At 49.6% G+C, this 26,084-nt stretch overlaps 3 protein-coding genes across 4 annotated transcripts in view; 2 read left to right on the top strand and 1 right to left on the bottom strand.

Moving 5' to 3' along the window:
- LOC143959479 (uncharacterized) overlaps positions 1-26,084 on the top strand; it is a 269,947-nt gene that overhangs the window by 139,491 nt on the left and 104,372 nt on the right. The window lies entirely within an intron of this gene.
- Positions 3,413-25,609, bottom strand: LOC143959477 (gastrula zinc finger protein XlCGF66.1-like). Of its 2 annotated transcripts, none has more exons than XM_077468140.1 (5): positions 25,337-25,609; positions 10,441-10,531; positions 10,184-10,360; positions 9,996-10,104; positions 3,413-5,878 (listed from the first exon to the last, which is right to left on the bottom strand). In XM_077468140.1, the coding sequence occupies exons 1-5, from the start codon at positions 25,528-25,530 to the stop codon at positions 4,881-4,883; spliced, it is 1,569 nt and encodes a 522-aa protein (XP_077324266.1). In that variant the 5' UTR covers positions 25,531-25,609; the 3' UTR covers positions 3,413-4,880. The 2 variants fall into 2 exon arrangements, with proteins under 2 accessions (XP_077324266.1, XP_077324267.1); XM_077468141.1 differs by having other exon boundaries at positions 25,343-25,609.
- LOC143959465 (uncharacterized) overlaps positions 25,647-26,084 on the top strand; it is a 67,226-nt gene continuing 66,788 nt past the window's right edge. The window contains exon 1 of the mRNA XM_077468124.1: positions 25,647-25,782. The gene's annotated coding sequence lies outside the window, so the exon portion shown is untranslated. The remainder of the gene's footprint in view (positions 25,783-26,084) is intronic.

Genomic DNA, 26,084 nt, shown 5'->3' with positions numbered 1-26,084 from the left:
AAACAGAGTCAAAATAATAAATAATTAATATCAATAAACTGATATAAATTGTCACACAAATATACTGTATATGGGAAATGACATGGTGTGGGTGGATTTCTGCCAGTCACAGGTTGTGTCACGCCTCCTTCAGCCTGTCTTAGAATAAGAGGGAGGTGAAGCCTCCAATCTATATGTAATATCCCGCCCCCATTGTGTTTAGCTGGTTAGTGGGCACAGAGGAGGGAGTGGCCTGTCATTGTGTATACGCCCACATGTGTGACTCTATAATCACATGGGCTGCTCAGATGTGATAGGGAGGAAATGCTCAGCATAGAAACTCACTAAAAACTGAGCATGTGCAGAGCTGCCACCACTGCTGCCAAATCCCTAGCTGAATTGGGGACATGGACAGAAGAGGGAGATAGAGAGCAGGATCAACCAGAATACAGAAAATGGATCTCATAGTGATAAATGAGTATGACTAGCATGGAATACACCATTTATGCATCGTTTTTATGATGGGGGTTTAGTAAAACTTTAAGAGGAGAACTCCTTTACTTTGGGGAGACTTCCTCTCACTTCCTGTTGTATTTATAGGACAGAAAGTGAAGGGAAATCTCCCTAATGGGACACAGACCATAAAAAAGCTGGTTGGGATTCAACCCTTATCTACCCCCATCCAAAAAATAAAATGTTTTGGCCTTAGATCTTCAGTATTTTTTAGCTATCAGTCACCTTCAAGTAGACACATTGACAGCGTTACGTTGTTTCTTCAATCCACTTCTTCGATTCTAATGAGTGTTGGTGAAGTCCCTAAATATTTATATCTACACCGAGTCACCTCAATCCAACCACCATGGAATATTGTCAAGGCAGATGTTGATTGTCCAGGACAACAGACCTGATACCCAAGCACCAGCCTTGGCCTACACAGTAAGGGGTAGCGAGGAACACAAAGATCTGTATGTTGGGGAGACGAGGGGACTTCTCAACACCCCAACACAGTAGAAGTTCTACAGGTCAGAACTCTTCCTGGAGCAGAAGGAACATTATTACATATATTTTGGGAATGTCCAAAAATTAGAGTGTTCTGGGAGATGGTAGCCGATACTATTGTAAGGATTACAGGAATTGACCTGGGAGATAAACCGGCAACTTTTCTGCTGCTGGACATCCCAATGGCAATAGAAAGATTCAAAAATTCTTTGCTGAGACATTTATTGATAGCAGCAAGGGCATGTATCCCAGTTCTGTGGAAAAAAAGAAACCCTCCAGCTAGAGCACAGTGGTTTCAGAGAATTGCAGAAATCCAACAAATGGAAAATTTAACAATGACAATGAGAGATCAAGACGAGAAATATCAGAAGATCTGGGCTCCATATCTAAATTATAGAGAAAGTATGATGTGAAACATTTCGAAATATGATAGAGCAGGCGGGTGGTGGGGGGGGGGGGGAGTGAGGGGGGGGATTATAGTGAAAATGCAAACTTTTTTTTTTTTTTTTTGTTTGTATATTTATTTATTTATTTTTCTGGGAGGGAAGGGTGAGGGAGGGGGGAGGATGACGTGGAATTGAGGTATGGATTGAAATATTATAAGACTGTTATAGCTGTTAAAGAAGTTGTAGATGTAAAACGAAATGTAATGTGAAATCTATGGAAAGAAAAGATGAAAAAATAAAGAATTTATAAAAAAAAGAACTCTTCCTATGCCTGAAATAGAAGGGGCGTTCTTCTGAGGATAGTGAGGAGCACATCTGGACAGAGAGGACATCTGAGGTGGGAAAAAGGTCATCTACACTAAACTGGAACAACCATCCCTGAACAGGGGTGAGGGCCTTCAACATCCTCAGTCTTCCACATAACTCCATTTCACCATCTCTACCCCGGAGAGTTTAAAGTAATTCGCACCTTAAGCTATGTGACTTGGAGGATCGACACCTATGCAGACCAACACCAAGCATGGGCTTATGAAACTACAACAGGGGGGTGCCATACGTTTCACACCTCCCATCCTGTCCTTGGACAATAAACGTCTGCCTAGACACATTCCATGGCGATTGGATGAAGGTGTTAGAGGATAAAAGTGTTGGTTTTTTTTCTGACACTCCTCAAACCTGAAGAAAAGACTCAGAGAAACTACGAAACGTCTTCACCAATTACCGCTAAATGTGACCACCTACTATTAGACATACCATCAGCTGAATCCATGAGACCACCTACTACAAGACTTACCATGACATGGAGAAATGAGACCACTTACTACAAGACCTACCATGACATGGAGAAATGAGACCACCTACTACAAGACCTACCATGACCTGGAGAAATGAGACCACCTACTACGAGACTTACCATGACCTGGAGAAATGAGACCACCTACTACGAGACTTACCATGACCTGGAGAAATGAGACCACCTACTGTAAGACCTACCATAACCTGGAGAAATGAGACCACCTACTACGAGACCTACCATGACCTGGAGAAATGAGACCACCTACTACAAGTCTTACCATGACCTGGAGAAATGAGACCACCTACTGTAAGACCTACCATGACCTGGAGAAATGAGACCACCTACTGCAAGACTTACCATGACCTGGAGAAATGAGACCACCTACTACGAGACCTACCATGACCTGGAGAAATGAGACCACCTACTACGAGACCTACCATGACCTGGAGAAATGAGACCACCTACTACGAGACCTACCATGACCTGGAGAAATGAGACCACCTACTACGAGACTTATCATGACCTGGAGAAATGAGACCACCTACTATGAGACCTACCATGACCTAGAGAAATGAGACCACCTACTACGAGACCTACCATGACCTGGAGAAATGAGACCACCTACTACAAGACTTACCATGACCTGGAGAAATGAGACCACCTACTACGAGACCTACCATGACCTAGAGAAATGAGACCACCTACTACGAGACCTACCATGACCTGGAGAAATGAGACCACCTACTACAAGACTTACCATGACCTGGAGAAATGAGACCACCTACTACAAGACTTATCATGACCTGGAGAAATGAGACCACCTACTACGAGACTTATCATGACCTGGAGAAATGAGACCACCTACTGTAAGACCTACCATGACCTGGAGAAATGAGACCACCTACTACGAGACTTATCATGACCTGGAGAAATGAGACCACCTACTACGAGACCTACCATGACCTAGAGAAATGAGACCACCTACTACGAGACCTACCATGACCTGGAGAAATGAGACCACCTACTACAAGACTTACCATGACCTGGAGAAATGAGACCACCTACTACAAGACTTACCATGACCTGGAGAAATGAGACCACCTACTACGAGACCCATCATGACATGGAGAAATGAGACCACCTACTATGAGACCCATCATGACCTGGAGAAATCAGAACCTTCACAGACACATTTTAGTATTTATGTTTTTAATTGGCTGAATTCTCCAATTGTTTATTGCCCCCCCCCCCCATCTTCTCCAGAACTCAATATGGTCATGTGACCAGTAGGACTTTTTTTTTTCACACTTGTTATCCGAGAAACGTTAGTAGAACTATGACAATGCTGCAAGGAGATCAGAAGTCAGATTCCCCTCCTCCACGTGAGAGATTTGACACCGCCAATAGAAACAAATCTCTAAACTGGAGAAATCGCAGATCCAACCTCCGACACGGATCCATAAATAGTAAATGTTTCAAAAAAATCACCAAACACAAAGTTCATATCTCTTCATATCTGTGAAATCCGGACACTCCAAGTATAAAGCTCACCTCTGAGCATTTGTTGTCCTCCCTTCCCCCACCACCAGCTCCACCGCTCATTGACAAGAAAACCCCCTAACAACCCTTTGCTACTCACCCAAGGGTGCCATGATGTGATCCTCCACGTCATCCTCCGCCCCCCTAACAACCCTTTCCTACTCACCCAAGGGTGCCATGATGTGATCCTCCACGTCATCCTCCGCCCCCCTAACAACCCTTTCCTACTCACCCAAGGGTGCCATGATGTGATCCTCCACGTCATCCTCCGCCCCCCTAACAACCCTTTCCTACTCACCCAAGGGTGCCATGATGTGATCCTCCACGTCATCCTCCGCCCCCCTAACAACCCTTTCCTACTCACCCAAGGGTGCCATGATGTGATCCTCCACGTCATCCTCCGCAGCAACTCTACAGTAAGTGGAGACCGGTCTTGTTGCTGCCCCTCGTTATGACATCATCACACTGCAGCGGGAGTCTTCAGGACCGTGAGATGACCCCACCAATACGCAACCAATTAGAATAGTCCATATTACCTGGGAGGGATGTGGCCTGAGTTGACCCCGTCAATGGACAGCCAATGAGTGTGGCCAATTAAAGAATGTCTCTGAGATGACCCAGTTGATGAGCAACCAATAAGAATCATCCATGTCACCAGGGAGAAACGCGGTCACTAAGACAACGGCCCTCAGATGACCTCAGCTATGGTGACATGGATGGTTCTCATTGGCTCTCACCTAGCAGGGTCATTCTTTGAGTGGCCACATCACTCCTTGGGCAGCCAATAAGAAGCATGTCACCAGGGAGGGACATGATCACTGAAACAAAGGCCCTCACATGACCCCATCGATGGTAACATGAATGTTTCTTATTGGCTGCCTGTTTGTGGGGTTATCTGAGGGCCATTGTTTCAGTGACCCCGTCCCTTTCTGGTGACATGGATGGTTCTTATTTGCAGGGTCACATGACCATGAATTTAGTATTTTGACCATTTAATTGAAAAAAAAAATTGAATTACAGGATGAGCTGGAAAGTTACGGGGGTGGGGGAGGTGAAGTTTAGTGGTGGTGGGGGAAGGGGGGAATAACTCGGAGATCAGCTTTAAATGAATGTTCCGGGAGTCATTCCAGGAGCTTCCTCTTGGGTCCATAGTGAGTCCGCTGGTGCTTGGCCACGTTGGATTGGTTGGAGAAGCACTTGCCGCACTCGGGGCAGGGGTAGGGCTTCTCGCCGGTGTGCACCACCTGATGTTTGATGAGGTTTGACTTGATGGCGAAGCCTTTGCCACACTCGGAGCACAGGAAGGGCTTCTCACCGGTGTGGATCCTCTGGTGTTTGACCAGGTTGGATTTGCTGGTGAAGCCCTTGCCACAGTCCAGGCAGCAGAACGGTTTCTCCCCGGTGTGGATGATCTGGTGTTTGACCAGGTCGGAGCTGCTGGTGAAACATTTCCCGCACTCAATACAGGCGTAAGGTTTCTCCCCCGTGTGAATGCGCTGGTGGGCCACCAGGTTGGTGTTGGTGGAGAAACACTTCCCGCACGAGGAGCAAGGAAAAGGCTTTTCCCCGGTGTGAGTCCTTTGGTGCGCCACCAGCTCCGAATTACAGGTGAATTCCTTCCCGCAATCTGGGCAGGCCACCACCCTCCCCGAGTGCATCCGCCGATGCTTGACAATCCCAGATTTGCTGGTAAAGGTTTTCCCGCACAGCGTGCAATCGTACAACTTCCTCGCCGCCTCCTGAGGAGCCAAAAGAGAACTGGCAGCGAAGATGGAATCGTAATCCACCCGCAAAAAGTCCATTGGCGAGGCTTTAGTGCCGCGGTCCTCCGCTTCGTCTTTAATGAGGGCCAGCGTCAAGTCGGTCTGGGTTTCCTCGGAGCGAGTGTGGATTCTGGCGCGGAGCTCCTTCTTGGCGTACGCGGAGGGGTAGTCAGTATGGCTGTCGGAGTCTGTGAGGTTCCCATCCTCTGCCAAAGCCGAATTGTCTGCCACGTATCTCATGGGCTGACCTTTCCTCTTCCTTGGCTTACAGATATACTGAGCTCCTCGGCTATAGTCCATCATGGCTCTGGGCTCGGAGATGTCCAGAGATCCCCCGAAATCTGCCGGATGGAGATCTAGAAGAGAAAGGAAATATTAAATAGATCTTAAAAGAGACCCCCCATCAGGCCTTACCCATAAATGGTCAAATTTTACATCTACATGGGATGGGACACCTCAGGCCTCACCAATAAAACCAGAATGACCTTCAATCTGACATCTACATGGGATGGGACACCTCAGGCCTCACCAATAAAACCAGAATGACCTTCAATCTGACATCTACATGGGATGGGACACCTCAGGCCTCACCAACAAAACCAGAACGACCTTCGATCTGACATCTACATGGGACAGGACACCTCAGGCCTCACCAATAAACCAGAACGACCTTCGATCTGACATCTACATGGGACAGGACACCTCAGGCCTCACCAACAAAACCAGAACGACCTTCGATCTGACATCTACATGGGACAGGACAGCTCAGGCCTCACCAATAAACCAGAACGACCTTCGATCTGACATCTACATAGGACAGGACACCTCAGGCCTCACCAATAAAACCAGAACGACCTTCAATCTGACATCTACATGGGACAGGACACCTCAGGCCTCACCAATAAAACCAGAACGACCTTCGATCTGACATCTACATGGGACAGGACACCTCAGGCCTCACCAACAAAACCAGAACGACCTTCGATCTGACATCTACATGGGACAGGACACCTCAGGCCTCACCAACAAAACCAGAACGACCTTCGATCTGACATCTACATGGGACAGGACACCTCAGGCCTCACCAATAAACCAGAACGACCTTCGATCTGACATCTACATGGGACAGGACACCTCAGGCCTCACCAACAAAACCAGAACGACCTTCGATCTGACATCTACATGGGACAGGACAGCTCAGGCCTCACCAATAAACCAGAACGACCTTCGATCTGACATCTACATGGGACAGGACACCTCAGGCCTCACCAATAAAACCAGAACGACCTTCAATCTGACATCTACATGGGACAGGACACCTCAGGCCTCACCAATAAAACCAGAACGACCTTCGATCTGACATCTACATGGGACAGGACACCTCAGGCCTCACCAATAAAACCAGAACGACCTTCGATCTGACATCTACATGGGATGGGACACCTCAGGCCTCACCAACAAAACCAGAACGACCTTCGATCTGACATCTACATGGGACAGGACACCTCAGGCCTCACCAATAAAACCAGAACGACCTTCGATCTGACATCTACATGGGATGGGACATCTCAGGCCTCACCAATAAAACCAGAACGACCTTCGATCTGACATCTACATGGGACAGGACACCTCAGGCCTCACCAATAAAACCAGAACGACCTTCGATCTGACATCTACATGGGACAGGACACCTCAGGCCTCACCAATAAACCAGAACGACCTTCAATCTGACATCTACATGGGACAGGACACCTCAGGCCTCACCAATAAAACCAGAACGACCTTCGATCTGACATCTACATGGGACAGGACACCTCAGGCCTCACCAATAAACCAGAACGACCTTCAATCTGACATCTACATGGGACAGGACACCTCAGGCCTCACCAATAAACCAGAACGACCTTCGATCTGACATCTACATGGGACAGGACACCTCAGGCCTCACCAATAAAACCAGAACGACCTTCAATCTGACATCTACATGGGACAGGACACCTCAGGTCTCACCAATAAAACCAGAACGACCTTCAATCTGACATCTACATGGGACAGGACATCTCAGGCCTCACCAATAAAACCAGAACGACCTTCAATCTGACATCTACATGGGACAGGACACCTCAGGCCTCACCAATAAACCAGAACGACCTTCGATCTGACATCTACATGGGACAGGACACCTCAGGCCTCACCAATAAAACCAGAACGACCTTCAATCTGACATCTACATGGGACAGGACACCTCAGGTCTCACCAATAAAACCAGAACGACCTTCAATCTGACATCTACATGGGACAGGACATCTCAGGCCTCACCAATAAAACCAGAACGACCTTCAATCTGACATCTACATAGGACAGGACACCTCAGGCCTCACCAATAAAACCAGAATGACCTTCAATCTGACATCTACATGGGACAGGACACCTCAGGCCTCACCAATAAACCAGAACGACCTTCGATCTGACATCTACATGGGACAGGACACCTCAGGCCTCACCAATAAAACCAGAACGACCTTCGATCTGACATCTACATAGGACAGGACACCTCAGGCCTCACCAACAAAACCAGAACGACCTTCGATCTGACATCTACATGGGATGGGACACCTCAGGCCTCACCAACAAAACCAGAACGACCTTCGATCTGACATCTACATGGGATGGGACACCTCAGGCCTCACCAATAAAACCAGAACGACCTTCAATCTGACACCTACATGGGACAGGACATCTCAGGCCCCACCAATAAAACCAGAACGACCTTCAATCTGACATCTACATAGGACAGGACACCTCAGGCCTCACCAATAAAACCAGAACGACCTTCGATCTGACATCTACATAGGACAGGACACCTCAGGCCTCACCAACAAAACCAGAACGACCTTCGATCTGACATCTACATGGGATGGGACACCTCAGGCCTCACCAACAAAACCAGAACGACCTTCGATCTGACATCTACATGGGATGGGACACCTCAGGCCTCACCAATAAAACCAGAACGACCTTCGATCTGACATCTACATAGGACAGGACACCTCAGGCCTCACCAATAAAACCAGAACGACCTTCAATCTGACATCTACATAGGACAGGACACCTCAGGCCCCACCAATAAAACCAGAACGACCTTCAATCTGACATCTACATAGGACAGGACACCTCAGGCCTCACCAATAAAACCAGAACGACCTTCGATCTGACATCTACATAGGACAGGACACCTCAGGCCTCACCAACAAAACCAGAACGACCTTCGATCTGACATCTACATAGGACAGGACACCTCAGGCCTCACCAATAAAACCAGAACGACCTTCAATCTGACATCTACATAGGACAGGACACCTCAGGCCCCACCAATAAAACCAGAACGACCTTCAATCTGACATCTACATAGGACAGGACACCTCAGGCCTCACCAATAAAACCAGAACGACCTTCGATCTGACATCTACATAGGACAGGACACCTCAGGCCTCACCAACAAAACCAGAACGACCTTCGATCTGACATCTACATGGGATGGGACACCTCAGGCCTCACCAACAAAACCAGAACGACCTTCGATCTGACATCTACATGGGATGGGACACCTCAGGCCTCACCAATAAAACCAGAACGACCTTCAATCTGACACCTACATGGGACAGGACATCTCAGGCCCCACCAATAAAACCAGAACGACCTTCAATCTGACATCTACATAGGACAGGACACCTCAGGCCTCACCAATAAAACCAGAACGACCTTCGATCTGACATCTACATGGGATGGGACATCTCAGGCCTCACCAACAAAACCAGAACGACCTTCGATCTGACATCTACATGGGACAGGACACCTCAGGCCTCACCAATAAAACCAGAACGACCTTCAATCTGACATCTACATAGGATGGGACACCTCAGGCCTCACCAATAAAACCAGAACGACCTTCGATCTGACATCTACATGGGACAGGACACCTCAGGCCTCACCAATAAAACCAGAACGACCTTCGATCTGACATCTACATGGGACAGGACATCTCAGGCCTCACCAATAAAACCAGAACGACCTTCGATCTGACATCTACATGGGATGGGACACCTCAGGCCTCACCAACAAAACCAGAACGACCTTCGATCTGACATCTACATAGGACAGGACACCTCAGGCCTCACAAACAAAAGCAGAACGACCTTCGATCTGACATCTACATGGGACAGGACATCTCAGGCCTCACCAATAAAACCAGAACGACCTTCAATCTGACATCTACATGGGATGGGACATCTCAGGTCTAACCCATAATGAACGACCTTCGATCTGACATCTACATGGGACACCTTGGCCTTTTCTGGTGTCATAGGTATTTAATGAAATGTCTCCAATGCCAGGTATATAATATTTGGGCCATACCATAATATAAAGAGGGGAAGGTGGCCTCAGTGGACATGGCTGGGCTTAGGTCCTTACCTTGGAAGGGCTCCATCATCTCCTCCATGGTCCCTCCAGCTCCTCTCCCCAGATGTTCCCACTCCTCCATGGAGAAATTCAAGGTGACTTCTTCATTGTCCTGAGGAACCTGTAAAACACAACCATCCCGTCACCTTCCCGACATGTCTGTTCCCGGATAACGTCCCAGAATTCCCAGCACTGCTCACCTCCCCCATCAGCAGCTCGATGATCTGGTTGGTCAATTCCAGGATCTTCTGCTTGTTGCTCCTTTCCTGTATGGGGGGTGGGAAGGGAAGCACCGCCATGGGACTCGGGGGAATTCCACCATCGGGAAGGCTGCTGCCCCCAGTCTGGTCACTGGACTTCTTCACCACCATGTAACTCTGAGAACGAGACCACATGGACAATAAGACCCCAATATACTGAGGAGGAGGCGTATCAGAGTGACATCATGTGACCTCACCTCTCCGGTCAGCAGGTAGACGATCTCCAGGGTGAGGTTGAGTATCCTCTCTGGAAGGTGTCCCCTGTCCATGGTGGGGGTGGGGAATGTCCTGTAGGATAGAGCAGTAGATGGGGGTAAATGTGGGGAGGGGGGGGTCATGTGTCCTCCTAGATCACAGTGGTAGAAGGCAGTGGAGGTTCTGGGTTGTCCTATCCCATGGAGATGGGGGTGGGGGGTGTATGGAGATGGGGGTGGGGGTTAATTCAGCTGGAGGGTGTTGAGATGTCTCAGAGTCAGCTGACCAGTCCTGTACAGTTATAGGATTGGAGGGTGAGATCATGGATGGAATGTACCATGTCATTACATAGGGGGGGGTGATGGATGGAATGTACCATGTCAGTATGTGGGGGGGGGGGGGGTGGATGGAATGTACCATGTCAGTATGTAGGGGGGTGATGGATGGAATGTACCATGTCATTACATAGGGGGGGGGGGGGGGTGATGGATGGAATGTACCATGTCAGTATGTAGGGGGTGTGATGGATGGAATGTACCATGTCAGTATGTGGGGGGGGGGGGGGGGTGGATGGAATGTACCATGTCAGTATGTAGGGGGGTGATGGATGGAATGTACCATGTCAGTATGTAGGGGGGTGATGGATGGATTGTACCATGTCAGTATGTGTGTGGGGGGGGGGTGATGGACGGAATGTACCATGTCAGTATGTGGGGGGGGGGGATGGATGGAATGTACCATATGAGTATGTAGGGGGGGAGGGGAGTGATGGATGGAATGCACCATGTCAGTATTTAGGAGGGTGGATGGAATGTACCATGTCAGTATGTGGGGGGGAGGGGGTGATGGATGGAATGTACCATGTCAGTATGTAGTAGAGCTGCACGATTCTGGGAAAAATTAGAATCACGATTCTTTTGCTTAGAATGAAAAACTGTTTTATTTGAAAAATTTACAGGCAGGGTATCGCTGAGTATTGGCAGGAAGGGTATTGCAGAGTATTGGGGTACTGCAGAGTATTGGACTATCGCAGAGTATTGGGGTATTGCAGAGTATTGGGGTATCGCAGAGTATTGGGGTATTTCAGAGTATTGGGGTATTGCAGAGTATTGGGGTACTGCAGAGTATTGGGGTATTTCAGAGTATTGGGGTATTGCAGAGTATTGGGGTACTGCAGAGTATTGGGGTATCGCAGAGGATTGGGGTACTGCAGAGTATTGGGGTATCGCAGAGTATTGGGGTATTGCAGAGTATTGGGGTATCGCAGAGTATTGGGGTATTTCAGAGTATTGGGGTATTGCAGAGTATTGGGGTACTGCAGAGTATTGGGGTATTTCAGAGTATTGGGGTATTGCAGAGTATTGGGGTATCACAGAGTATTGGGGTACTGCAGAGTATTGGGGTATCGCAGAGGATTGGGGTACTGCAGAGTATTGGGGTATCGCAGAGTATTGGGGTATTTCAGAGTATTGGGGTATTGCAGAGTATTGGGGTACTGCAGAGAATTGGCAGAGTATTGGGGTACTGCAGAGTATTGGGGTATCGCAGAGTATTGGGGTACTGCAGAGTATTGGGGTATCGCAGAGTATTGGGGTATTTCAGAGTATTGGGGTATTGCAGAGTATTGGGGTACTGCAGAGTATTGGGATATCGCAGAGTATTGGGGTATTTCAGAGTATTGGGGTATTGCAGAGTATTGGGGTATCGCAGAGTATTGGGGTATCACAGAGTATTGGGGTACTGCAGAGTATTGGGGTATCGCAGAGGATTGGGGTACTGCAGAGTATTGGGGTATTGCAGAGTATTGGGGTATCGCAGAGTATTGGGGTATCGCAGAGTATTGGGGTACTGCAGAGTATTGGGGTATCGCAGGGTATTGGGGTATCGCAGAGTATTGGCAGAGTATTGGGGTACTGCAGAGTATTGGGGTACTGCAGAGTATTGGGGTATCGCAGAGTATTGGGGTACTGCAGAGTATTGGGGTATCGCAGGGTATTGGGGTATCGCAGAGTATTGGGGTATCGCAGGGTATTGGGGTATCACAGAGTATTGGGGTACTGCAGAGTATTGGGGTACTGCAGAGTATTGGGGTATCGCAGGGTATTGGCAGGGTATTGGGGTACTGCAGAGTATTGGCAGAGTATTGGGGTATCGCAGGGTATTGGGGTATCGCAGGGTATTGGGGTATCGCAGAGTATTGGGGTATCGCAGGGTATTGGGGTATCGCAGAGTATTGGGGCATCGCAGAGTATTGGGGTATCGCAGAGTATTGGGGTACCGCAGAGTATTGGCAGAGTATTGGGGTACTGCAGAGTATTGGGGTATCGCAGAGTATTGGGGTACTGCAGAGTATTGGGATATTGCAGAGTATTGGGGTATCGCAGAGTATTGGGGTATCGCAGAGTATTGGGGTATCGCAGGGTATTGGGGTATTACAGAGTATTGGGGTACTGCAGAGTATTGGGGTATCGCAGGGTATTGGGGTACTGCAGAGTATTGGCAGGGTATTGCAGAGTATTGGGGTACTGCAGAGTATTGGGGTATGCAGAGTATTGGGGTACTGCAGAATAGTGGGGTATCGCAGGGTATTGGGGTATCGCAGGGTATTGCAGAGTATTGGGGTATTGCAGAGTATTGGGGTACTGCAGAGTATTGGGGTATCGCAGGGTATTGGGGTATCGCAGAGTATTGGGGTATCGCAGAGTATTGGGGTACTGCAGAGTATTGGGGTACTGCAGAGTATTGGCAGAGTATTAGGGTATCGCAGAGTATTGGGGTACTGCAGAGTATTGGGGTACTGCAGAGTATTGGCAGGGTATTGCAGAGTATTGGGGTATCGCAGAGTATTGGGGTACTGCAGAGTATTGGGGTATCGCAGAGTATTGGGGTATCGCAGGGTATTGGGGTATCGCAGAGTATTGGGGTATCGCAGGGTATTGGGGTATCGCAGAGTATTGGGGTATCGCAGGGTATTGGGGTATCGCAGAGTATTGGGGTACTGCAGAGTATTGGGCATCACAGAGTATTGGGGTACTGCAGAGTATTGGGGTATCGCAGGGTATTGGGGTATCGCAGAGTATTGGCAGAGTATTGGGGTATCGCAGAGTATTGGGGTGTTGCAGAGTATTGGGGTACGGCAGAGTATTGGGGTACTGCAGAGTATTGGGGTATCGCAGAGTATTGGGGTATCGCAGAGTATTGGGGTATCGCAGGGTATTGGGGTATTACAGAGTATTGGGGTACTGCAGAGTATTGGGGTATCACAGGGTATTGGGGTACTGCAGAGTATTGGCAGGGTATTGCAGAGTATTGGGGTACTGCAGAGTATTGGGGTATGCAGAGTATTGGGGTACTGCAGAATAGTGGGGTATCGCAGGGTATTGGGGTATCGCAGGGTATTGCAGAGTATTGGGGTATTGCAGAGTATTGGGGTACTGCAGAGTATTGGGGTATCGCAGGGTATTGGGGTATCGCAGAGTATTGGGGTATCGCAGAGTATTGGGGTACTGCAGAGTATTGGCAGAGTATTAGGGTATCGCAGAGTATTGGGGTACTGCAGAGTATTGGGGTACTGCAGAGTATTGGGGTACTGCAGAGTATTGGCAGGGTATTGCAGAGTATTGGGGTATCGCAGAGTATTGGGGTACTGCAGAGTATTGGGGTATCGCAGAGTATTGGGGTATCGCAGGGTATTGGGGTATCGCAGAGTATTGGGGTATCGCAGGGTATTGGGGTATCGCAGAGTATTGGGGTATCGCAGGGTATTGGGGTATCGCAGAGTATTGGGGTACTGCAGAGTATTGGGCATCACAGAGTATTGGGGTACTGCAGAGTATTGGGGTATCGCAGGGTATTGGGGTATCGCAGAGTATTGGCAGAGTATTGGGGTATCGCAGAGTATTGGGGTGTTGCAGAGTATTGGGGTACGGCAGAGTATTGGGGTACTGCAGAGTATTGGGGTATCGCAGAGGATTGGGGTACTGCAGAGTATTGGGGTATCGCAGAGTATTGGGGTATTGCAGAGTATTGGGGTACTGCAGAGTATTGGGGTATCACAGAGTATTAGGTTACTGCAGAGTATTGGGGGGTATTGCAGAGTATTGGGGTATGCAGAGTATTGGGGTACTGCAGAGTATTGGGGGTATTGCAGAGTATTGGGGTACTGCAGAGTATTGGGGGGTATTGCAGAGTATTGGGGTACTGCAGAGTATTGGGGGGTATTGCAGAGTATTGGGGTACTGCAGAGTATTGGGGGGTATTGCAGAGTATTGGGGTATGCAGAGTATTGGGGTATCACAGAGTATTGGGGTATCGCAGACTATTGGGGTACCGCAGAGTATTGGGGTACTGCAGAGTATTGGGGTACTGCAGAGTATTGGGGTATCGCAGAGTATTGGGGTACTGCAGAGTATTGGGGTACTGCAGAGTATTGGCAGAGTATTGGGATATTGCAGAGTATTGGGGTATCGCAGAGTATTGGGGTGTCGCAGAGTATTAGGGTATTGGGGTATCGCAGGGTATTGGGGTATTGCAGAGTATTGGGGTATCGCAGAGTATTGGGGTATTTCAGAGTATTGGGGTATTGCAGAGTATTGGGGTACTGCAGAGAATTGGCAGAGTATTGGGGTACTGCAGAGTATTGGGGTATCGCAGAGTATTGGGGTACTGCAGAGTATTGGGGTATTTCAGAGTATTGGGGTATTGCAGAGTATTGGGGTACTGCAGAGTATTGGGATATCGCAGAGTATTGGGGTATTTCAGAGTATTGGGGTATTGCAGAGTATTGGGGTATCGCAGAGTATTGGGGTATCACAGAGTATTGGGGTACTGCAGAGTATTGGGGTATCGCAGAGGATTGGGGTACTGCAGAGTATTGGGGTATCGCAGGGTATTGGGGTATCGCAGAGTATTGGGGTATCGCAGAGTATTGGGGTACTGCAGAGTATTGGGGTATCACAGGGTATTGGGGTATCGCAGGGTATTGGGGTATCGCAGAGTATTGGCAGAGTATTGGGGTACTGCAGAGTATTGGGGTACTGCAGAGTATTGGGGTATCGCAGGGTATTGGGGTATCGCAGAGTATTGGGGTATCGCAGGGTATTGGGGTATCACAGAGTATTGGGGTACTGCAGAGTATTGGGGTATCGCAGAGTATTGGGGTACTGCAGAGTATTGGGGTATCGCAGGGTATTGGGGTATCGCAGAGTATTGGGGTACTGCAGAGTATTGGGGTATCGCAGAGTATTGGGGTACTGCAGAGTATTGGCAGAGTATTGGGGTACTGCAGAGTATTGGGGTATTGCAGAGTATTGGGGTACTGCAGAGTATTGGGGTATCGCAGAGTATTGGGGTGTCGCAGAGTATTGGGGTATCGCAGGGTATTGGGGTATTGCAGAGTATTGGCAGGGTATTGGGGTACTGTAGAGTATTGGGGTATCGCAGGGTATTGGGGTATCGCAGGGTATTGGGGTATCGCAGGGTATTGGGGTATCGCAGAGTATTGGGGCATCGCAGAGTATTGGGGTATCGCAGAGTATTGGGGTACTGCAGAGTATTGGCAGAGTATTGGGGTACTGCAGAGTATTGGGGTATCGCAGAGTATTGGGGTACTGCAGAGTATTGGGATATTGCAGAGTATTGGGGTATCGCAGAGTATTGGGGTATCGCAGAGTATTGGGGTATCGCAGGGTATTGGGGTATTACAGAGTATTGGGGTACTGCAGAGTATTGGGGTATCGCAGGGTATTGGGGTACTGCAGAGTATTGGCAGGGTATTGCAGAGTATTGGGGTACTGCAGAGTATTGGGGTATGCAGAGTATTGGGGTACTGCAGAATAGTGGGGTATCGCAGGGTATTGGGGTATCGCAGGGTATTGCAGAGTATTGGGGTATTGCAGAGTATTGGGGTACTGCAGAGTATTGGGGTATCGCAGGGTATTGGGGTATCGCAGAGTATTGGGGTATCACAGAGTATTGGGGTACTGCAGAGTATTGGCAGAGTATTAGGGTATCGCAGAGTATTGGGGTACTGCAGAGTATTGGGGTACTGCAGAGTATTGGCAGGGTATTGCAGAGTATTGGGGTATCGCAGAGTATTGGGGTACTGCAGAGTATTGGGGTATCGCAGAGTATTGGGGTATCGCAGGGTATTGGGGTATCGCAGAGTATTGGGGTATCGCAGGGTATTGGGGTATCGCAGGGTATTGGGGTATCGCAGAGTATTGGGGTACTGCAGAGTATTGGGGTATCACAGAGTATTGGGGTACTGCAGAGTATTGGGGTATCGCAGGGTATTGGGCTATCGCAGAGTATTGGCAGAGTATTGGGGTATCGCAGAGTATTGGGGTGTTGCAGAGTATTGGGGTACGGCAGAGTATTGGGGTACTGCAGAGTATTGGGGTATCGCAGAGGATTGGGGTACTGCAGAGTATTGGGGTATCGCAGAGTATTGGGGTATCGCAGAGTATTGGGGTACTGCAGAGTATTGGGGTATCACAGAGTATTAGGTTACTGCAGAGTATTGGGGGGTATTGCAGAGTATTGGGGTATGCAGAGTAATGGGGAGTCGCAGAGTATTGGGGTACTGCAGAGTATTGGGGTATTGCAGGGTATTGGGGTATTGCAGGGTATTGGGGTATCGCAGGGTATTGGGGTACTGCAGAGTATTGGCAGAGTATTAGGGTATCGCAGAGTATTGGGGTACTGCAGAGTATTGGGGTACTGCAGAGTATTGGCAGGGTATTGCAGAGTATTGGGGTATCGCAGAGTATTGGGGTACTGCAGAGTATTGGGGTATCGCAGAGTATTGGGATATCGCAGGGTATTGGGGTATCGCAGAGTATTGGGGTATCGCAGGGTATTGGGGTATCGCAGAGTATTGGGGTATCGCAGGGTATTGGGGTATCGCAGAGTATTGGGGTACTGCAGAGTATTGGGCATCACAGAGTATTGGGGTACTGCAGAGTATTGGGGTATCGCAGGGTATTGGGGTACTGCAGAGTATTGGCAGAGTATTGGGGTATCGCAGAGTATTGGGGTGTTGCAGAGTATTGGCAGAGTATTGGGGTACGGCAGAGTATTGGGGTACTGCAGAGTATTGGGGTATCGCAGAGGATTGGGGTACTGCAGAGTATTGGGGTATCGCAGAGTATTGGGGTATCGCAGAGTATTGGGGTACTGCAGAGTATTAGGTTACTGCAGAGTATTGGGGGGTATTGCAGAGTATTGGGGTATGCAGAGTATTAGGGTACTGCAGAGTATTAGGTTACTGCAGAGTATTGGGGGGTATTGCAGAGTATTGGGGTATGCAGAGTATTGGGGTACTGCAAAGTATTGGGGTATCGCAGAGTATTGGGGTATCGCAGAGTATTGGGGTACTGCAGAGTATTGGGGTATCGCAGGGTATTGGGGTATCGCAGAGTATTGGGGTATCGCAGGGTATTGGGGTATCACAGAGTATTGGGGTATGCAGAGTATTGGGGTACTGCAGAGTATTGGGGGGTATTGCAGAGTATTGGGGTACTGCAGAGTATTGGGGGGTATTGCAGAGTATTGGGGTACTGCAGAGTATTGGGGGGTATTGCAGAGTATTGGGGTATGCAGAGTATTGGGGTATCACAGACTATTGGGGTATCGCAGACTATTGGGGTACCGCAGAGTATTGGGGTACTGCAGAGTATTGGGGTACTGCAGAGTATTGGGGTATCGCAGAGTATTGGGGTACTGCAGAGTATTGGGATATTGCAGAGTATTGGGGTATCGCAGAGTATTGGGGTGTCGCAGAGTATTGGGGTATCGCAGGGTATTGGGGTATTGCAGAGTATTGGGGTACTGCAGAGTATTGGCAGGGTATTGCAGAGTATTGGGGTACTGCAGAGTATTGGGGTATGCAGAGTATTGGGGTACTGCAGAATAGTGGGGTATTGAAGAGTATTGGGGTATCGCAGGGTATTGGGGTATCGCAGGGTATTGCAGAGTATTGGAGTATCGCAGAGTATTGGCAGGGTATTGCAGAGTATTGGGGTACTGCAGAGTATTGGGGTATCGCAGGGTATTGGGGTATCACAGAGTATTGGGGTATCGCAGAGTATTGGGGTATCGCAGGGTATTGGGGTATCGCAGGGTATTGGGGTATCGCAGGGCATTGGGGTACTGCAGAGTATTGGGGTACTGCAGAGTATTGGGGTGTTGCAGAGTATTGGGGTATGCAGAGAATTGGGGTATCGCAGAGTATTGGGGAGTCGCAGAGTATTGGGGTACTGCAGAGTATTGGGGTATTGCAGGGTATTGGGGTATTGCAGGGTATTGGGGTATCGCAGGGTATTGGGGTACTGCAGAGTATTGGCAGAGTATTAGGGTATCGCAGAGTATTGGGGTACTGCAGAGTATTGGGGTACTGCAGAGTATTGGGGTACTGCAGAGTATTGGCAGGGTATTGCAGAGTATTGGGGTATCGCAGAGTATTGGGGTACTGCAGAGTATTGGGGTATCGCAGAGTATTGGGGTATCGCAGAGTATTGGGGTATCGCAGGGTATTGGGGTATCGCAGAGTATTGGGGTATCGCAGGGTATTGGGGTATCGCAGAGTATTGGGGTACTGCAGAGTATTGGGCATCACAGAGTATTGGGGTACTGCAGAGTATTGGGGTATCGCAGGGTATTGGGGTACTGCAGAGTATTGGCAGAGTATTGGGGTATCGCAGAGTATTGGGGTGTTGCAGAGTATTGGCAGAGTATTGGGGTACGGCAGAGTATTGGGGTACTGCAGAGTATTGGGGTATCGCAGAGGATTGGGGTACTGCAGAGTATTGGGGTATCGCAGAGTATTGGGGTACTGCAGAGTATTAGGTTACTGCAGAGTATTGGGGGGTATTGCAGAGTATTGGGGTATGCAGAGTATTAGGGTACTGCAGAGTATTAGGTTACTGCAGAGTATTGGGGGGTATTGCAGAGTATTGGGGTATGCAGAGTATTGGGGTACTGCAAAGTATTGGGGTATCGCAGAGTATTGGGGTATCGCAGAGTATTGGGGTACTGCAGAGTATTGGGGTATCGCAGGGTATTGGGGTATCGCAGAGTATTGGGGTATCGCAGGGTATTGGGGTATCACAGAGTATTGGGGTATGCAGAGTATTGGGGTACTGCAGAGTATTGGGGGGTATTGCAGAGTATTGGGGTACTGCAGAGTATTGGGGGGTATTGCAGAGTATTGGGGTACTGCAGAGTATTGGGGGGTATTGCAGAGTATTGGGGTATCGCAGGGTATTGGGGTATCGCAGAGTATTGGGGTACTGCAGAGTATTAGGGTACTGCAGAGTATTGGGGTATCGCAGAGTATTGGGGTACTGCAGAGTATTGGCAGAGTATTGGGGTATCGCAGAGTATTGGGGTGTTGCAGAGTATTGGGGTATGCAGAGTATTGGGGTATGCAGAGTATTGGGGTATCGCAGAGTATTGGTGTGTCGCAGAGTATTGGGGTACTGCAGGGTATTGGGGTACTGCAGGGTATTGGGGTATTGCAGAGTATTGGGGTATCGCAGAGTATTGGGGTATCACAGAGTATTGGGGTATCGCAGGGTATTGGGGTATCGCAGGGCATTGGGGTACTGCAGAGTATTGGGGTACTGCAGAGTATTGGGGTATCGCAGAGTATTGGGGTGTTGCAGAGTATTGGGGTATGCAGAGAATTGGGGTATCGCAGAGTATTGGGGAGTCGCAGAGTATTGGGGTACTGCAGAGTATTGGGGTATTGCAGGGTATTGGGGTATTGCAGGGTATTGGGGTATCGCAGGGTATTGGGGTACTGCAGAGTATTGGCAGAGTATTAGGGTATCGCAGAGTATTGGGGTACTGCAGAGTATTGGGGTACTGCAGAGTATTGGGGTACTGCAGAGTATTGGCAGGGTATTGCAGAGTATTGGGGTATCGCAGAGTATTGGGGTACTGCAGAGTATTGGGGTATCGCAGAGTATTGGGGTATCGTAGGGTATTGGGGTATCGCAGAGTATTGGGGTATCGCAGGGTATTGGGGTATCGCAGAGTATTGGGGTATCGCAGGGTATTGGGGTATCGCAGGGTATTGGGGTACTGCAGAGTATTGGGCATCACAGAGTATTGGGGTACTGCAGAGTATTGGGGTATCGCAGGGTATTGGGGTACTGCAGAGTATTGGCAGAGTATTGGGGTATCGCAGAGTATTGGGGTGTTGCAGAGTATTGGCAGAGTATTGGGGTACGGCAGAGTATTGGGGTACTGCAGAGTATTGGGGTATCGCAGAGGATTGGGGTACTGCAGAGTATTGGGGTATCGTAGAGTATTGGGGTACTGCAGAGTATTAGGTTACTGCAGAGTATTGGGGGGTATTGCAGAGTATTGGGGTATGCAGAGTATTAGGGTACTGCAGAGTATTAGGTTACTGCAGAGTATTGGGGGGTATTGCAGAGTATTGGGGGGTATTGCAGAGTATTGGGGTACTGCAAAGTATTGGGGTATCGCAGAGTATTGGGGTACTGCAGAGTATTGGGGTACTGCAGAGTATTGGGGTATCGCAGGGTATTGGGGTATCGCAGAGTATTGGGGTATCGCAGGGTATTGGGGTATCACAGAGTATTGGGGTATGCAGAGTATTGGGGTACTGCAGAGTATTGGGGGGTATTGCAGAGTATTGGGGTACTGCAGAGTATTGGGGGGTATTGCAGAGTATTGGGGTACTGCAGAGTATTGGGGGGTATTGCAGAGTATTGGGGTATGCAGAGTATTGGGGTACCGCAGAGTATTGGGGTACCGCAGAGTATTGGGGGGTATTGCAGAGTATTGGGGTATCGCAGAGTATTGGGGTACTGCAGAGTATTGGGGTATCGCAGGGTATTGGGGTATCACAGAGTATTGGGGTATCGCAGAGTATTGGGGTACTGTAGAGTATTGGGGTATCGCAGGGTATTGGGGTATCGCAGAGTATTGGGGTACTGCAGAGTATTGGGGTATCGCAGAGTATTGGGGTACTGCAGAGTATTGGCAGAGTATTGGGGTATCGCAGAGTATTGGGGTGTTGCAGAGTATTGGGGTATGCAGAGTATTGGGGTATGCAGAGTATTGGGGTATCGCAGAGTATTGGTGTGTCGCAGAGTATTGGGGTACTGCAGGGTATTGGGGTATCGCAGGGTATTGGGGTATTGCAGAGTATTGGGTTATCGCAGGGTATCGCAGAGTATTGGGGTGTCGCAGAGTATTGGGGTACTGCAGGGTATTGGGGTATCGCAGGGTATTGGGGTATCGCAGAGTATTGGGGTACTGCAGAGTATTGGGGTACTGCAGAGTATTGGCAGAGTATTAGGGTATCGCAGAGTATTGGGGTACTGCAGAGTATTGGCAGAGTATTGGGGTACTGCAGAGTATTGGGGTATTGCAGAGTATTGGGGTACTGAAGAGTATTGGCAGGGTATTGCAGAGTATTGGGGTACTGCAAAGTATTGGGGTATCGCAGAGTATTGGGGTACTGCAGAGTATTGGGGTATCGCAGGGTATTGGGGTATCGCAGAGTATTGGGGTATCGCAGGGTATTGTGGTATCGCAGAGTATTGGGGTACTGCAGAGTATTGGCAGAGTATTGGGGTACTGCAGAGTATTGGGGTACGGCAGAGTATTGGGGTATCACAGAGGATTGGGGTACTGCAGAGTATTGGGGTATCGTAGAGTATTGGGGTACTGCAGAGTATTGGGGGGTATTGCAGAGTATTGGGGTATGCAGAGTATTGGGGTACTGCAGAGTATTGGGGGGTATTGCAGAGTATTGGGGTATCGCAGAGTATTGGCAGAGTATTGGGATATTGCAGAGTATTGGGGTATCGCAGAGTATTGGGGTGTCGCAGAGTATTGGGGTATCGCAGGGTATTGGGGTATTGCAGAGTATTGGGGTACTGCAGAGTATTGGGGTATCGCAGGGTATTGGGGTACTGCAGAGTATTGGCAGGGTATTGCAGAGTATTGGGGTACTGCAGAGTATTGGGGTATGCAGAGTATTGGGGTACTGCAGAATAGTGGGGTATTGCAGAGTATTGGGGTATCGCAGGGTATTGGAGTATCGCAGAGTATTGGCAGGGTATTGCAGAGTATTGGGGTACTGCAGAGTATTGGGGTATCGCAGAGTATTGGGGTACCGCAGAGTATTGGGGTACCGCAGAGTATTGGGGTACTGCAGAGTATTGGGGGTATCGCAGAGTATTGGGGTACTGCAGGGTATTGGGGTACTGCAGAGTATTGGCAGGGTATTGCAGAGTATTGGGGTACTGCAGAGTATTGGGGTACTGCAGAATAGTGGGGTATTGCAGAGTATTGGGGTATCGCAGGGTATTGGGGTATCGCAGGGTATTGCAGAGTATTGGAGTATCGCAGAGTATTGGCAGGGTATTGCAGAGTATTGGGGTACTGCAGAGTATTGGGGTATCGCAGAGTATTGGGGTACCACAGAGTATTGGGGTACTGCAGAGTATTGGGGTACTGCAGAGTATTGGGGGTATCGCAGAGTATTGGGGTACTGCAGGGTATTGGGGTACTGCAGAGTATTGGGGTACTGCAGGGTATTGGGGTACTGCAGAGTATTGGGGTACTGCAGAGTATTGGGGTATCGCAGAGTATTGGGGTACTGCAGAGTATTGGGGTATCGCAGAGTATTGGGGTACTGCAGAGTATTGGGGGGTATTGCAGAGTATTGGGGTACTGCAGAGTATTGGGGTATCGCAGAGTATTGGGGTACTGCAGAGTATTGGGGTACTGCAGAGTATTGGGGTACTGCAGAGTATTGGGGTACTGCAGGGTATGGAGGGGTGGCTGCTTCCATCTCAGGATCTCCCCCCTCCACTGTACAGAGAGGGGAGAGAGGAATCGGTGTGATGTCATGACGCCGGTTTCCCGCCCATAACCAGGCAGCGGCACGCCACATCGCACGCTCCAATGACTGACGTCAGTTCCGATATCCGCCATTTGCGTTCCACGCTGGTTACGTGGAACCGGCGGCACTAAAAGAAAATCGCGGGTCACCCAGAACTTAGATTGCGTGGGGGGGGGGGGGGGTGAATCGAGATTGCGATCGTTTCGCAATAAATCGCGCACCTCTAGTATATAGGCGGTGATGGACGGAATGTACCATGTCACTATGTAAGAGGGGGGGGGGGGGGTGATGGACAGAATGTACCATGCCAGTATGTTGGGGGGGGGAGTGATGGATGGAATGTACCATATCAGTATGTGGGGGTAGGGGGTGAAGGATGGAATGTACCAATTCAGTATGTGGGGGGGGGTGTATGGAATGTACCATTTCAGTATGTGGGGGGGTGAGATGGATGGAATGTATCATGTCAGTATGTGTGGGGGGGTGATGGGTGGAATGTACCATGTCAGTATGTGGGGGGGGGGGTGATGGGTGGAATGTACCATGTCAGTATGTGGGGGGGGGGGGTGTATGGAATGTATAATTTCAGTATGTGGGGGGCAGGGGGTGATGGATGGAATGTACCATGTTCGTATGTAGGTGGGTGATGGATGGAATGTATCATGTCAGTATGTAGGGGGGTGATGGATGGAATGTACCATTTCAGTATGTGGGGGGGGTGAGATGGATGGAATGTACCATGTCAGTATGTGGGGGGGAGGTGATGGATGGAATGTACCATGTCAGTATGTAGGGGGGTGATGGATGGAATGTACCATTTCAGTATGTGGGGGGGGTAAGATGGATGGAATGTACCATGTCAGTATGTGGGGGGGGGTGGATGGAATGTATCATGTCAGTATGTGGGGGGGGGGTGATGGGTGGAATGTACCATGTCAGTATGTGGGGGGGGGGTGATGGGTGGAATGTACCATGTCAGTATGTGGGGGGGGGTGTATGGAATGTATAATTTCAGTATGTGGGGGGCAGGGGGTGATGGATGGAATGTACCATGTTCGTATGTAGGTGGGTGATGGATGGAATGTATCATGTCAGTATGTGGGGGGGGGGGGGGTGAGGAGATGGATGGAATGTACCATGTCAGTATGTGGGGGGGGGTGGATGGAATGTATCATGTCAGTATGTGGGGGGGAGGTGATGGGTGGAATGTACCATGTCAGTATGTAGGGGGTGATGGATGGAATGTATAATTTCAGTATGTGGGGGGGAGGGGGTGATGGATGGAATGTACCATGTTCGTATGTAGGTGGGTGATGGATGGAATGTACCATGTCAGTATGTAGGGGGGTGATGGATGGAATGTACCATTTCAGTATGTGGGGGGGGGGGGGTTGAGATGGATGGAATGTACCATGTCAGTATGTAGGGGGGTGATGGATGGAATGTACCATTTCAGTATGTGGGGGGGGGGGGGTGAGATGGATGGAATGTACCATGTCAGTATGTGGGGGGGGGGGGGTGGATGGAATGTATCATGTCAGTATGTAGGGGGGTGATGGGTGGAATGTACCAATTCAGTATGTGGGGGGGGGGGGGGGGTTGTATGGAATGTACCATTTCAGTATGTAGGGGGTGAGATGGATGGAATGTACCATGTCAGTATGTGGGGGGGGGGGGTGATGGATGGAATGTACCATGTCAGTATGTAGGGGGGGGGGTGGATGGAATGTATCATGTCAGTATGTAGGGGGGGGGGGGGTGGATGGAATGTATCATGTCAGTATGTGGGGGGGGGGGGGGGGTGGATGGAATGTACCATGTCAGTATGTAGGGGGGGGTGATGGATGGAATGTACCATGTCAGTATGTGGGGGGGTGATGGATGGAATGTACCATGTCAGTATGTGGGGTGATTGGTAGAATATATCATGTCATTATTTAGGAAGGGTGTGATGTGGGGCAGGAGATGAATGTCTCCCCCTGGTGGTGGAGGAGAAAGCACACAGGACTCACACTGACCTGCTCTTCTTTCTCTGCTCTCCTGTCTGATCTCCAGCACAGAAGCAGCGGAAATCTTCATCCCATCCCCTCCAGACACACTCTGACCCCCAGTCTCCGCCTCCTGTCCCCTTTTCATGGGCGCCGCCATCTTGCCGTTTCCCTATAGGGATGAATGGAGGCTGGTCTCCGGAAATATGGCGGCACATCTCATTGATGAAGCCCAGCCTTCCCTGGGTCTGAGCGGACACCGGAAACGTGTGATGACATAACCGGAGATGGGGGAGGGGCCTCCGATCATATATATCACCCTCAGGAACCCGCACGGCCCGGGCCGCTCTCACACCGGAGGAACCCGGAAGTGTCGGTGGAACGCATAAACCGGAAGTGCCCTGGATGGTCCTAGAGCCGCTTCCGGCCGTTGTCTGCAGTGGTGGAGGAGGGGAGAGGGCTGAGTACAGGTGAGCGGTGACCCGAGAAGGGGGAGGGGGAGGGGGAGGGGGCCCCACAATGTCCTTCTCTTCATAGATTGGTGAGCATTGAAATATGTGACCACCAATGTCTACACCCCGCCCCCAAAGGTACAGACTCCTCCCCACACTGACACCACGCCCCCAAATCTACAGACCACGCCCACACTGACACCCCGCCCCCAAAGGTACAGACTCCTCCCCACACTGACACCCCGCCCCCAAATATACAGACCCCGCCCCACCCTGACACCCCGCCCCCAAAGGTACAGACTCCTCCCACACTGACACCT

This window comes from Lithobates pipiens, unplaced genomic scaffold (assembly GCF_037356315.1).
Source record: "Lithobates pipiens isolate NorthernLeopardFrog02 unplaced genomic scaffold, aLitPip1_a1.2 Scaffold_77, whole genome shotgun sequence".
In the NCBI taxonomy this organism is placed as follows: Eukaryota; Metazoa; Chordata; class Amphibia; order Anura; family Ranidae; genus Lithobates; species Lithobates pipiens.
This window is presented reverse-complemented; position numbering and strand designations above follow the sequence as displayed.

Coding starts and splice junctions, on each gene's coding strand:
- LOC143959477 (XM_077468140.1), bottom strand. CDS start 25,530: ATGTGCCGCCATATTTCCGGAGACCAGCCTCCATTCATCCCTATAGGG. Junction 10,105..10,183: donor TCGAGCTGCTGATGGGGGAG/GTGAGCAGTGCT, acceptor TGTGTTTTACAG/GTTCCTCAGGACAATGAAGA. Junction 5,879..9,995: donor GATGATGGAGCCCTTCCAAG/GTAAGGACCTAA, acceptor TTTCTCTTCTAG/ATCTCCATCCGGCAGATTTC.